We start from the raw sequence: 15,503 nt of genomic DNA on the forward strand, positions 1-15,503 counted from the left end.
ACGCTTAATATATTTGTTTTAACACTCTTTTAGCAGAGGGACAAGTCTTTTGCAACAAACAGCGATCACATCCGCGCAATTATCAGGTGAACAATAGGACAAGCCAGTCAATGGCTAATGTTAGCAGCAATCTTTTCTGGCCTGTCTATTTCGATCCTCAGAACATAAGGAAACATAAGGAAAACGCAGGCGCTGTTTGACTTTGTTTATAGCTCCCGGGATTGCTGGTGAATGGAAAAGCTCTGGAACACCAAACAAAAAAAAGGATTGTTTGAAAGGTGGATTTAAACAGGTGCATTCCCTCAGGAATGTTTTTATCCTCCCCACGATCTTTGGGATGCATGTTCCCCAGTTAGATACTGCATATAATCCGCATCCTGGTGAGGCACCCTCGTGTGTGTGTGAGAGAAAGAGAGAGAAACATTGTGGGAATGGAGTTAAGTATGAACAAAACTTGTGCTGTTGCGTAGCAAAGGGGGGTGTTGATATTGTGATTGGAGTTGTTGCCTGTTTGAAAAGGGAGGTTATAAAAATGCTGCAAAACTAAGGGGTGGAATAGTGTAGATTGCATTGTAAATCTTACTAGGGGGAATAGTATAGGTTGCATTGTAAATCTTACTGGGGGAATAGTGTCAGTTGCATTATAAATCTTACTGGGAGCAATAGTGTCGGTTGCATTGTAAATCTTACTGGGGGAATAGTGTAGGCTACATTGTAAATCTTACTAAGAGAATAATGTATTATTATTTATAATTAAGGTTTATTTTAGTAGTGTCACAAGTAGGCTTACATTAACAGTGCAATGAACTACTGTGAAAATCCCTAGACGCTACACTTCGGTGTGACTAGAGTACACTGAGGGAGAATTTAGCATGGCCAATGCACCTAATCAGCACGTCTTTCTCACTGTGGGAGGAAACCCGCAGACACAGGGAGAACATGCAGACTCCGCACAGAGACCCAAGCCAGGAATCAAACCCAGGTCGTTGGCACTGTGAGGCGGCAGGCTAACCACTGTGCCAAAACGTGTAGGTTGCAATGTAAAGCTTCCTGGGGGAATAGTGTAGATTGTATTGTAAATCTTACTGGCGGAATAGTATAGACTGCATTGTAAATCTTACTGGGGAATAGTGTGGACTGCATTGTTAACCTTACTGGGGGGAATAGTGTTGGTTGCATTGTAAATCTTACTGGGGGGAATAGTGTAGGTTGCATTGTAAATCTTACTGGGGGGAATAGTGTAGGTTACATTGTAAATCTTACTGGGGGGAATAGTGTAGGTTACATTGTAAATCTTACTGGGGGGAATAGTGTTGGTTGCATTGTTAACCTTACTGGGGGGAATAGTGTAGGTTACATTGTAAATCTTACTGGGGGGAATAGTGTAGGTTACATTGTAAATCTTACTGGGGGGAATAGTGTAGGTTACATTGTAAATCTTACTGGGGGGAATAGTGTAGGTTACATTGTAAATCTTACTGGGGGGAATAGTGTTGGTTACATTGTAAATCTTACTGGGGGAATAGTGTAGGTTACATTGTAAATCTTACTGGGGGAATAGTGTAGGTTACATTGTAAATCCTGCTGGGGAATAGTGTAGGCTGCATTGTAAATCTTACTGGGGGCATCGTGTACGTTGCATTGTAAATATTACGAGGGGAATAATGTAGGCTGCATTGTAAACCTTACGTGGGGAAGAGTGATATCCAAGGGGAGGAGAAAGGGAGAATGGCTGCGTCTGAGGTGGGACGCGTTGGCTCGCTGAGCCGAGACGTTCACGTCCACATTTAGTGGGGCTGCTGCAGACAGCGAGGTTGTTGCTGCTGCTGCTGCTGCTGCCAGGTAACTAGGACTGGATGGTCTAACCGGAGCTCCTAACCTTTACAAAGGACAGGGAGAGAAGGGGAAGAAAAAGCAAAGATGAGCTAGTTGTTTATGCATGTTATTTTCTTTCATGTGTCTTGTTTTGCAAGCAGCAGGCCTTATTCTGGGGTTAGTGGAGAGGGGGGTTAGTGGGTTTTGTTCAGGGGGCTCGCCGAGACACACCAGCCGGAACATGAACAGCAAACGGCGCGACGCCCAGCGGCTCCTCTCCATGGAGCAGCCCGCACAGAGCAGCAAGAGGAGCCGCCTGCCTGCAGCCTCCTGCTCGGCCCGGCTCAAGGATCTGTCCGGTGCTGAAAGCTGCCGCTCCAGCCCCGCTCTGCCCACTTGGATGCGCCTGTATTTCTACGGGATGCACGGCATCACCTTGGACGTGCTGCTCTCCTCCGCCCAGCGCTTCGTGCAGACCAGCGACCGCAAGATGCTGGGCTTCTCCTCGCCTTACCTGGGCGTCGTCCACTCGCTCTCGCACTTGGCCCTGGAGAAGCTGTACCTGCAGCGGAGGAACTTCCCGGGCCGCCCGCTGCTCTTCCACCTGCTGCTCTACCCCTCGGTGTATGTGAGCCTGCACACGGTGCTGGGGAAGCTGGCCTGGGGCTGGCAGCCGGCCTCGCCGCTGGGAGCAGTGCTCCTGCACTACCTGCTGGCCCTGTGTCACTCGCAGCTCTTCCTCAAGCGCTTCCTGCGGCTGCAGTGCAGCGCCAGCCTGCCCCAGCGCCTCTCCTCCCCGCAGGGGCTGCCAGACTCCCTGCGCTTCCTCTTCTACGGCATGCACGGCTTCCTGGACGAGATCTTCTTCACTTCCATCTTCAACTTGGTGGAGAAGTCGGACCGCACGCTGCTGGGGCACACCTCGCTCTGGTCCTTCCTCATGTACGGCAGCTGTAGCTTCGTGGTGGAGAAGCTGTACCTGCAGCTCCACTACCGCTGGGGCTGGAACACTTGGCAGAGGCTGCCCGTCTACATCCTCTTCATCTACACCTGGGAGCTCACCTGGGGACTGGGGCTCCGGCACTACGACGCCTGTTCCTGGGACTACTCCCACTACCCTCTAAACTTCATGGGCCTCATCACCTTGATGTACCTGCCGGGCTGGATCCTCCTCAGCTACTACCAGGACGTCTTGTCCAACGTGTTACTCCGTGTGCATTACGCCAAGAGCAAAAACTCCAAGACCATCTGTGCTAATGGTAAAAGCAGAACCTCCTGACTGCTCACTTTGACACATCTGCCACTGAGGGATTGCAATAACCCTGGGGTAGAATTTTTAAAACTTCACCAGACATAGAGCTGTGTGTTTTAACTTTGAATATCATCTACGAGGAGACCGGTAAACGGCTAACAAACCGAGTAGATCCCGGTTTGAGGTGAATTGCATGTGGTTTTATTCCCCTCCCGCTCCCATTCCTCACCCATCTTCAGATTGTAATCACTATCTGCTGTTTTGCACTTTGCAAACTGAAGATCCAGGATTGTGAAGTGCTGTCATTGTACAGACCCCCTTGCTGCTCTCCATTCTAATGTGTTTGTAGTTTAAACCACCGGGGTTAACATAGATTCACTGCTTGTGGTGGCATTTGGGCAACTCCAGCCGTGCGTTTTAAGAATGTGGACCTCTGCAGGAATATCACTGCCAACCCGGCTGCTGCGATTCAAATTCCCGTCTGGAAATCACTTACTGGCCAGCGGCAAGATTAACAGCACAAACAGTTTTTAAACAGAGAAAATAAAAATCAGATTCTATTTTTTAAAATTTACCGACCAGTATCTATCTAGTCAAAGGGCGCTGCATGAGACCTTTTTCTAAAAAAAAAGCTATTAAATTTGGGATGATGCTCAGTCTCAGCAGGTTCTAGCTGACTGGCGTGGTACAAACGTGGCGTTTGCACCATTATCTGAATGCGAGATTCGCTCAAAGTGAGTAATGGAATTACAGTTTCCTATATTGTACTATGTAGCGTGTTTTGTATATACTTCACAGTATTTGTAGTTATTGAGCCGCAGTTAGTGGCTAATGGAATGGACACTTGTGTTTCGCTCGCAACACCACCCCCTCCCCCGCGCCCCACCAATCAGTGAAGGATCGCTCTGACATTCATTTTAACATACTGAATGTTATGATTTGTAATTCTAGTTGTAAGAGTTATATGTAAAATATGTTTTTAATGTTCAATTGTTCTCATTACCTAGCCCCTAAATTAAAACATATCAGATGTGAATTGTGAAAGTGACACTCCAGCTGCATACCTCCTCAAACTTATGGATCTGAACTCTTGCCCTTGTTTTAACATTTATTTATTAGTGTCAGAAGTAGGCTTATATTATCATTACAATTAAATTACTGTGAGAATCTTCTACTCGCCACACTCCGGCGCTTGTTCAGTATACTGAAGAAGAATTTAGCATGGCCAACGGCCCTAACCAGCACGTCTTACGGACTGTGGGAGGAAACCCTCGCAGACACGGGGACAATGTGCAAACTCCGGCCAGACAATGACCCAGGCCAGGAATCGAACCCGAGTCCTGGTGCTGTGGGGCAGCAGTGCTAACCACTGTGCCGCTTCTGCACATGCCTAATATCATTAATACTGTTCCTGCAACTGACATGTTAACCACACAAGTTCAATTTTATTACTGTACTATTGTGATTTTATTTGAAGCATATATAACTTTGTTCACATTGTTTGATAACAGCCATGTGTCACTGAAGTATTGGGTTACTACAATACTTTGTTAAAAATCTCTACAATTTTGGCTTCACCTTTGCATTCAATACAGTGCAGAGAATAAAACAAGTACTTACTGGTAAAGACTGTAAACATGCTAAGCTAAGGCCACAGTTTAAATCTGTATGCTTGTGTGTCAAGCAGCATAAGCAAAAAAAAAATCCATACATTTATTTCATATTAAAAAACATCATTATACATAAGTGAAGTAGTGTGAAGATTACATTGTCCTGGTACTGCCATGCTTCTCATTGCTGGAGATTCAGGGCTTCCATACTTTGCTGATTTGGGAATTTAAATGGATTAAATAGAGCTTTATGCATTGCAAGTGGCAATACTGCATTGGCATTGTAGCTTGCAATGCTATATCCCCCTCTCTGTCCAGGTTTAAACAAGAGATCAGGTGGGGCAGGCACCTTGACACTAAAGCACACAAAATGAAAAAAAGTTACAATTCATGTGTGTCGGAAAAAATGTTTTTATTCTAAAAGTAAAATTTAAAAGGGTATCTTACACCAGATTCCCGAAATGTGTGGATGATTCCTAAAACGCATTTAGATCACAAATTGAGATTATCGGGGTTGTTTTGGACTAAAGTAACATTTTATAGGATTGTTTCACTTTAAACATGGACACAAAAGAAATGTGACATTTGTGACCAATCACACATTCACCAGAAAGTTTCAAGATGCAAACTCGGTATGTACTTTGCTGACCACTGCCGATATATTTTCAGGAGCGCAGGTCCTTGTTCTTAAATTACAAGACAACGGTTCAGATGACAATCAACAGTAACAGTGACTTATGTCACCTGAGCTCTGAGACAGCATCACTACATAGTAAATGAACAAATCAATCTGTGTTTACAGTGACTGGATAGCAAATGTATGATGTTAAACAACAATCATGGGCAGTAGGTTCACTCAATGGCACATAGCGTATCAGATTATTTTGCTCATGAATTCTTTGTCTCATTCACCAGTTTACCTTTTGCGTCAGATGAATTTTGTAAAAACCCGAGTTTTGAGAATTGAAGAATTAAATTACAAGAATGGGGTTTATGAATCCCACTTGAATTACAAGCTTGTACAGTAATAACAAAAGTGAGGTTTATCCCAATTTTCAATGCATTACATTTTATTACGATACAGTATTTTGAAGTTTAGTCTGCAGGTATACACACACACCACCGAGAATCTACCTCTAGAAAATAAAGAAAAGGTACTTACAAAGATCAAATTGTTCCAGTTAGCACCATGAGTCCAGAATACCTACATGTATTACTGTTGTACATGCACTTAAAAGAAAGATGGAATACTGATCACAAGACCAAAATATTCTTTCAAAATAAAAGCTGATCTAGAAAAGATGTTTTCCGATTTTTAATGTACTCTTGTTTAGAAGCACACAACATAGAAGAAGATCATTCAGCCCATTGTGTTTATGCTGGGGTTCTTTGAAATAACTTTCCAATTAGTGCCCATTCCTAGCACCGAGCAAGTTGCACAGAACGACAGCACAGACACAGGCCATTTCACCCAACTGCTCAATGTCATTGTTTATACTCCACATGAGCCTCCTCCAACCCTTTCTGCATAATCCATTTCTTGCTCTCCCATCAGACACTCTTTTTGTTGAGAAATATTGTGATACCTCAGATGACAAACAGCTATTATGTGCAAGTTTATTATTTAGATATTCCACAAAATTGTATTGCACATTAAAATTGAAAAGTCTTAATAGCATTTGGAAATTTGTTATTGTATTTGTGCCATTCCGTGCAGTGGAACAATGTGAACTACCACACCAATATGAGTGCTGTGATTCCATTAACCAAAATTGCTTTAATATATTGTTAAAAAAAATCTACATTTCTAAACTGAATACAATGATGGCAGCACAAAAGCTGCACTGCAAATTTCCAACAGTTTGTTACTATGCTGGACAAGAGATCAGAGTTTTAGAGCTATATCTCCTCTTTCACTTTTATATAGTTAATATACACGTCTCATGGGCAAGCCAATCTAAACTGTGTTCTACATAAATAACACAAAGAGAAAAGGTGTGATATGCAGTTCTCCTGCTTGAGCATCATGCAGATAGAGTTCATGACTGATGGATAATAAATCCAGCATCCCACTGATGTATTCAGTTTAAATATTGTGTTGTACTAAAGTTGTACTGAAGTTAAATTTCCATGGCAACAGGTCCAGCTAGACTGACGGGTTGGTAATGTTTCAGGCATCATGAAGTCACTGTTATGCTAAGTAATTACATCACCAAGTGTTATTTCATTACCATGGAAACAGATAATTGACCTATTATATAAAATACATTACACAGTAAATGCAGAAAGCATTCACTTCTCCGCAATTTTTAAAAGGGAACTTGCCCCTCACTTCTTGTGTTATGGGAATTGGTTCCTACCTTAAAAATTTGAATGCACGTTCTTAACTTTGGTGGTGCTGTTTCTATAAAATCAACCTCAGATCTTGCTATTTGTTTTATTGAGAGGTTCTATCTTTTATAATTAAACCTAATTTACTATCTACTATTTAGGGCATCTAAAATAAGTGAAATCATTGCAAAATCACCTCTTACTTTCAAAGTTTATATTGACTAATCATTGTCAAATTACAGGATTGAAAATTGATGACAATTGTGTTTTACTCTTGGAAAGGGAGAATTGGAAAGGTTTGCTCCACTAAATCTTTTGAATTGAAAAAATTCTATATTCAGTTTTTAGCACTGGAAAAACTGCTATTAGGAAAGCCATACATATTTTCTGTAACTTTTTGCACCTCTTATTTTAAAATCCAAAACATCTATCTGTCATTTAGCAAGGGTTAACACCTGTACTCAACAAATCATATTAGCTTGGCCTCGGGGACGGATATTGTATGTTCAAAATCTATCTGAGAACATCATCTAGGCTGACACTTCACTGCAGGACAGCAGCATTGTCAGAGGAACTGTCTTTTGGTTCAGAAGTTAAACCAAGGGTCTGATTATCCAGATGAACATAAAAGGTGCAGGGTATTCTCCTGATGCCTTGGACCAACATTTGTCTCTCAATTAACACCACCAAGGTAGGTCAAGGGATTTACATAAATGTAAAGTTTTAAGGGAAAAGAATACTGAAAGACACCTTCACGAAGATAAGTTGGACAGATACAATTAAAAGTTACAATATATTCAATTCACTTTTAGTACTGTTGAGCAAGAGTACATAAATGAATTTCTGACTGACAATAAAGCTTTTTATGTCATCAGGATACCATGCCCATGTTTCTTTGCATATAACAATGATAGGATTAAAATGAAATAGCAAGCAGTTCATGTGTTCATAAATTAAACGTTCTTCCAAGACTTCATAAAGGAAAGAATATAAAAAGTGACTAATGTGAAATGGGTGGCAATATCTCTGTTACTGTAAAAGAACATGGCTATTTTGAATAGATCTTGACTATATTTCACTTCAGTGTTACAGTAAAATCGGATGGCCATGTAATGTGTCAATTTAGAACAGGCTTATGATCATCAAACTGCATTCATTTTCAAGCAGTTGTTGGATGAATTTCAAGTTTGCTCTTATGCTCATACAATTCAGAAGCCACCATGCTACACTTGCTGGTGTCTGATGTTAAGTGTTCCATGTCTACTAAAACATTAATAGGAGGCCTATCTGGTGTTGTTCTCACATTGAGATCCATGGATAAAAAATTAAACTTGAAATGGTGCACATCACCGGCACACAGTAAAATCAAATCTCCAGTCTTCCTTCAGATTAACATCAACTCATTAGATTATCTTTGTGGCTCATGTCTTCCTGAATGCAAATAATTTAAAAGAGCAAATAGTGTTAAATTAAGCTGTGAAGAAATGGTTTATTGAATTTCCTTGCCACACCAGAAGTGAGGGGAAGAAAATTATTTGAAAGAACTATCTTACTGTTTATATTAAAGTGCAATCCATGATGGTGTCAAAATTGGGAAATGAAAACATCCTCAACAATCTACAAGATCTTGCTATACTGCTTCTGTCTCCATATGGCTACTTTTAATATAGCAGGAACATGTTCTCACTGGTGTTCAAACAAACCATAACTATGATAGATAGGGCCGAGCTTTTTGATCAATAATAATACATTGAAATACTGCCTTATCTGAATACATCACATGCAAAATGAAAAACACACAAACAGTATAGCAGCCTATTAAAAAGGGCATAGGCGGTTTGTTTTTTTTTAAACAGAGGCATCATTCAAACAATGAAGCCATGTGCCTGAGGCTTACAGAAATAGTTTATGATTACTCTGCATTACTATCGAATGGCACAGATTTTCTTTAAACGTAGAAAATGACCAAAAGTCAAAGGAATGCAAAGAAGAGGTCCATATTAACAAGAACTGGGACTGATGGACTCAGGCCCAGCTGAGTTAGGCTTTGCTCTTCCATACTTCTTTCCAAGGTACATAGGATGGATAGGCTGTTTACAATCTTCTATAACAGGAGACCAACCTCAGCAATGCCTCGATTTGGAGTGCTGAATAAGCCACTGTAGTGTAATGTCTGCAAGGACACAATTTAAGATGTGGATTACGGCCTTTTGTCACTATCCATATTTCATAAATAAAAGATCAAGTTAATTGATTATTCCATATCTTGACAATATACACAAACACTGTGGAAAGTTACTTAAATGCTTTGACTTAAGTGGTGTAAAATGTTTCAAGTGTTTCATATATCCAAAAACAGACTATTCATGAAAATGGAAGAGTTTATTAAATTGCTGATGGTGCCTTTTCTTCCAAGCAACCTGTTCCTTTTAAACAATCATTTTAAAATTGTGTGCAGAAAGTTAAATTGGCATAACAATGAACAATATCAAGAGTCCTTATTCAATGCCTCATGCACTGAAATTCACACAGCTGTAAAGCAGTTCCAACAAATTCTAATTTGTAAGCATTATACATGTAATTCATCTCTACAATTGAATACGCAAATAATTTTGTGCACGCCGAAAAAGTGAATGGACTCACACATTAATTTTCATTTTCCAAAGCTATACACTGGCTGTGAAGGAATAAAACAAACAAATTTCATCTATAATTTACAAATGGGAAACCAGAACAAAAGCTTACCCTTGGACTAACCTTTGAAGCTTATTTCAGCTCAGCTCAGCTCAAAATCAACAGTATACAAGTTAAAACCATGGAGTTTTATCCTAAACAGTTCAATGGCAGTATCTCTTAAATGAAAAGTATTTCAATTAAGTTCTCCTAATGTAAATATATATTTCATAATATCATTAACATATAGGCAAATGGAATGATAAAGATAGCGAACAAAATGCACAAAACTAGAATAGTCCAGCTTCAGTAAAATCAAACAAAGACACAACAAATAAGGAGGGGAAAAATGTCATTGGAAGGATACCTGCACAAGAATAGTTGGAAATGTTCCCTTCTTAGCATTCAGACTATTTTCACATATTCGCCAGATTTGTCTACTGCATAAACTATAATCTACATAAATGATTTGGAGTTAGGAGCCATTTGTAATTATTTCCAGATTTGCTGATGACGCAAAACTAAAGGGAATGTAGGTTGTGAGGAAGATGCAAAGAGACTTCAAACAGATTTGGACAGACTAAGTGAATGGGCAAGAACATGTCACATGGAATATAATGTGAATAAGTATAAAGCTACTCACTTTGGTGGAAAGAACAAGTGAGAATATTTCTTAAATGGTGAGTGTTGGGAAGGTCAGTGTCCAAAGGGATCTTACTCATGAGTCACCAGAAGCTAGCATGCAGACAGCATGCAACAATCAATTAGGAAAATAAATGATCTGCTTGTCTGCATCACAAGGGGATTCGAGTTCAAGAGTAAAGATGCCTTGCTGCAATTGTATAGAGCCTTAACAAAACCACTCCTTCATACAATGTATGGTTTTGATCTCAGTATTGAAGGAAGGATGTATTTGCCATTGAGGGAATGCAACAGAGGTTCATTAGACTAATCTTTGGGGTGGCAGGACAGATTGTGGAGCTGGACCTATACTCTCTAGAGTGTTAAAGAATGAGGGGGATCTTATTGAAACTTACAAAAGTCTTACAGCTTTGACAGGGGATGTAAGCAGGATGTTTCCCCTGGGGAGTCTAGAACCAGAGGACACAGTCATCGAATAAGGAACAAGTCATTTAAGACTGAAGTGAGGAGGAATTTTTTCAATCAGATGATGAAGAATCTTCGGCATTCTCTACCCCAGAGGTCTATGGAAGCTTAACCATTAAGCATGTTCTAGACAGAAGTTGGTAAATTTCAAGGGATATGGAGATAGTGCAAGTGGCATTGAGGTAAGTGGTCAGCCATGATCTGACTGAATGGTGGAACAGGTTTGATGGGCTGAATGGCTTACTCCTGTTTCTCTGTTCCTATCTGGGTTTTGTAAGTTCTAAACCTGCCAACAAATGTTTAAAAATGAGCAATTTTAAAAACCTCCAGAAGAGCAGTAGTAGTAGACCACATGTGACAAAACTGAGAGTGGGCATGGAGCTTCATCCCTTCCTTTATTCTGCTAAATTCTTAATCTATGCTGCATTGCAATATGATGCAACAAGCAGACACCAGGGATAAAAGCAGAATGTAATTTTGGAGAGAAAGATGTTGAGAGGTTGATTCCTCAGCCAGCTTCTCTTCCTGTGCCACACCATCACCTTTGATGACTCCAAAGATTCTATCCTTTTCCCCTCTCCTATTTCTGATCTACATACATCCCCTCACCGACATCATCTGACAAGTTTCTCACTAGTGCACAAGCAATTTAAGTGCATTGTTTACGATGTTAGTTTCCCTATGCATGCTGAAGATATTCAGCTCTACCTGAACACCACCTTGCTCGACTGCCTGTAAACAGTTAAATCGTTTGTCCAGAACTAACACTGGGCAAACAGAAATTTGCTCCAAATTTCGGGAAGAACAAAGCCAGGTCCCTGCTGCAAACGTCTGACTCTATCCCTCTTTGCAGCAATTGTCTGTGGTCGAAGCAGTTTGTTCACAAACTTGGTGTCCTGACTGACCTTGAGATGAGCTACTGACCACATATCTGCACCATTATTAAGACCACCTATTTCTACCTCTGTCACATTGCCCAAATCCATCTGTGCTATAGCTCAGGTACTGCTGAAATGCTCAATCATGCCTCTGTTACCTCTAGACTTGAATATTCTACTACACTCCTGGCCAGTGTCTCACATGCTACCCCCCACTCCCATAAACTTAGCTATCAAAAACCCTACTGTCCATGTCTTAACTTGTACCAAGTTCCAGTCACCTATCACCCATTTATTTGCTGACCTTTTTGACTCCTGGTCAAGCAGTTATTAAATTTTTTTTCCTTCAAATTTCCATCCTATTTTTCTCCTTTCAAGGCCTCATGCCTCCTTATTACTGTAACATCCTCTAGTCCTGCAACCCTTTGTAGTATCTACAACCCTCCAATACTTCTTAAGCACCCCAATTTCTATCACTCCACCATTGGCAATGCACCTTCAACTGCCAAGCCACTAAACTCTGGAATGCCTTGCCGGAATCACCCTCCCTGTCTTCCCTCCTTTAAGATGCTCCTTAAAACCTACTTCCTTGACCAAGCTTTTGGCCATTAGTCCTAATACCTACTTATGTGACTCAGGTTTTTGGTAACTCTCTTATGAAACACCCTGGGATGTCTTATATTGCCAAACAAACTATATTGATGCAAGCAAAGAAAGGAAACAAAATATTAGGTGATCTTGTCAAATCTGAAAGCCAAATTAAATTCCATTGAACAGCTGATAGACATAGAATTCTAGTGTGCAGAAGGAGACCATTCGGCCCATCGAGTCTGCACTGCCATAATCCCTCATAAGCCCTATCTGCATAACCCCAAACATTTACTCTAGCTAGTCTCCCTGACACTAAGGAGCAATTTTTAGTATGGTCAATTCACCCAACCTGCACATCCTTGGAGTGTGGAAGAAAACCGCAGCATTGGAGGAAACCCACACAGACTGGGGAGAATGTGACCCGAGGCCGGGAATCAAATCCAGGTCACTGGCACTGTAAGGCTAACCACTGTGCTGCAGCAGTGCTAACCATTGTGCTGTCCCATGTTGGGAATGTCATGTTTCCCACATGATGGGAGAATGTACAGGATGTTTCAGTAGTTTTAGACGAGCCAACTCTTTCAAAGACCAATCCAAATAGTCTCACTCCCCATATCTCTGCAATTTCTTCCCCTGCAGGTATTTATCTAATTCTCTTTTGAGATTTATCACTGAATATACATGCCCTTGTTTCTCAGGCAGTGCATTTCAGATTGTAACAACCTGCTGTGCAATTATTTTTCCGCATGTGGCCTCTGGCTCTTTGTCAACTACTTTAAGTCTGTGTGTTACTGTTGCCACTCCTTCTGCCATTGAAACAGTTTCCCTTTACTTACTCTATCAAAACCTATCAAGATTTTGAATACCTCAACCAATTTTTCTCCAAGGAGAATGACCCGTATTCTCTAGCTCCACCTGAAGCTGATGTTCCTCATCCCTGGTACCATTCTTGTAAATCCCCTCTACATCCTCTTCAAAGCCTGGATGTCCTTCCTAACATGTTATGACCAGAATTGTCTACAGTACTCCTGTTGGGCTCTAACCAACATTTTAAGTAGGTTTTGTATATCTTGCTTGCTTTTGAATTCCATACTTCTATTTATAAAGTGAAAGATCAAATATGCCTTTTAACAGGCTCCTAAACTTGCCTTGCCATCTTCAAAGACTTGCGTACATACACCCCCAGATCCCTCTGAATCATCTGTCTCCACAAAAGAGAATTTAAATTGTACCATTTATATTATGTTGTTTCTCTTCATCCTTCCTGCCAAAATGAATCATTTCACACTTCTAAGCATTTAATTGAGTCCGCCATGTGTCTGTCACCAGTCTGTGTCCTCCTGAAGTCTGTCACTATCCTCTCTACTGTTTTATCGCATCTCTGAGTTTCATGTCATGGATAAACGTTGAAGTATTATGTTTATATCTGAGGGCAGACCATGTAATAAACAATCAGAAAGAGCAGTAGCCCCAACACCACCACTTGAGGGACACCACTGAAAACATCTCTCCAGTCTGAAAAAACTGCTCACCATTCCTCAGCAAACCCCAGAGCCATTTCTCCTTTAATTCCTTACACTTCAATTTTTCTATAGTTTGTCATGTGGTACTTCATCAAACACATTTTGAAAGTTCGCACACATAAAATCAACCAGGCTAGCTTCAGTGCTCTTTGTTGCTTTATCAAATAATTCAATCAAGTTAACTTAGTCAAGCATGATTTGCCTTTAACAAATCTGTGTTGGGCTTTCACTTATTAACCAATATTTTTCCAAAAGTCAAATAATTTTCTTCCAAATCATTGGCTCTATAATAGTTCTTCCACCATTGATGTTCAGCTGGATACTGGGTTTATCCCCCTCTCGTTTCTTTGAACAAGGATGTAACATTTGCAATCCTCTGGCACCACTCTTATCAAAGGAAGACTGGAAGTTGTGGCCAGAGCATCTGCAATTTCGCCCCTTACTTCCCCTAACAACATTCAATGCATCCCATCTGGCATGTTTATCTTTTCTATTTAGAATGCTGCCAAGCTTTTAAGCACCTCCTCTTTATTCTTATCCTATCCAATGTCTCTAGCATTAATTATAGAACAGTGAGTTTGACATCGGTGGTAGGAAAATTATTGGAAAAAATTCTTAGGGGTAGGATGTATGAGCATTTGGAGCGTTGCGATCTGATTAGGGATATGCAACATGGCTTTGTTAGAGGGAGGTCTTGCCTTATGAATCTGGTGGAATTCTTTGAGGAGGTGACAAAAACGGTTGACAATGGGCGAGCCGTTGATGTCATCTAAATGGATTTCAGTAAGGCATTTGACAAAGTCCCTCATGATAGGCCGGTAGAAAAGATTAAGGCACATGGGATACAAGGACAGGTAGCGAGGTGGATTGAAAACTGGCTGGGCAATAGGAGACAGAGAGTAATTGTCGAGGGGACCTTTTCGGGCTGGAGGCCAGTCACCAGTGGTGTGCCGCAGGGCTCAGTACTGGGACCTCTCCTCTTTGTAGTATATATAAACGACTTGGAAGAGACCGTACGTGGTGCGATCAGCAAGTTTGCGGATGACACCAAGATGGCAGGATTGGCAGATACCGAGGAGGAATGTCAGGTGACACAGCAGGATATAGATAGATTGGTATATTGGGCAATTAGATGGTAGATGGAATTTAATCCCGACAAATGCGAGGTGATGCATTTTGGAAGGAATAATGCAGAGAGGAGCTACGTGATAAAAGGTAGACCGATTAGGAGTATAGAAATGCAGAGGGACCTGGGAGTGCAGGTTCACAAGTCTCTGAAGGTGGCGACACAAGTAGAGAAGTTTGTGAGGAAAGCTTATGGAATGCTAGCCTTTATAGGAAGGGGTATAGAGTATAGGAGCTGCCGTCTAATGCTTCAGTTGTACAGAACGTTGGTTAGACCGCATTTGGAGTACTGCGTCCAGTTCTGGTCACCTTACTACCAGAAGGACGTGGAGACTCTGGAGAGAGTGCAGAGGAGGTTTACCAGGATGTTGCCTGGCATGGAAGGACTGAGTTACGAGGAAAGGTAGGAGAAACTGGGACTCCTCCTTGGAAAGACGGAGATTAAGGGGGGACATGATAGAGGTATATAAAATACTGAAGGGAATAGATAAGAGTCAATAGTGGTAGGCTGTTCCCTAGATTGGGGACAATTACGAGAGGTCACCATCTAAGGGTGAGGGGGGAGAAGTATAATTTGGATATGAGCGGAAGGTTCTTC

General features: G+C 41.1%; 2 protein-coding genes across 2 annotated transcripts in view; one reads left to right on the plus strand and one right to left on the minus strand.

Annotated features, from left to right (window-relative positions):
- The first annotated feature begins 1,808 nt into the window (after nt 1–1,808).
- On the plus strand, nt 1,809–3,600 carry tmem229a (transmembrane protein 229A). The gene has a single exon (XM_080190785.1). The coding sequence runs from the start codon at nt 1,940–1,942 to the stop codon at nt 3,092–3,094; it is 1,155 nt and encodes a 384-aa protein (XP_080046911.1). The 5' UTR covers nt 1,809–1,939; the 3' UTR covers nt 3,095–3,600.
- Nucleotides 3,601–3,690: 90 nt separating this feature from the next.
- The window catches only part of LOC145344043 (ADP-ribosylation factor-like protein 8B-A), an 89,593-nt gene continuing 77,780 nt past the window's right edge, over nt 3,691–15,503 (minus strand). Inside the window, exon 7 of the mRNA XM_080190787.1 lies at nt 3,691–9,181. Coding sequence (XP_080046913.1) covers nt 9,132–9,181 — 50 coding nt within the window. The 3' untranslated portion in view covers nt 3,691–9,131. The remainder of the gene's footprint in view (nt 9,182–15,503) is intronic.

This window comes from Carcharhinus amblyrhynchos, chromosome 6 (genome assembly GCF_965287045.1).
Source record: "Carcharhinus amblyrhynchos chromosome 6, sCarAmb.v2.hapA, whole genome shotgun sequence".
Classification (NCBI taxonomy): Eukaryota; Metazoa; Chordata; class Chondrichthyes; order Carcharhiniformes; family Carcharhinidae; genus Carcharhinus; species Carcharhinus amblyrhynchos.

Bases quoted from the DNA above. Each gene is read 5' to 3' on its own strand.
- tmem229a (XM_080190785.1), top strand. From the start codon at position 1,940: ATGTTATTTTCTTTCATGTGTCTTGTTTTGCAAGCAGCAGGCCTTATT.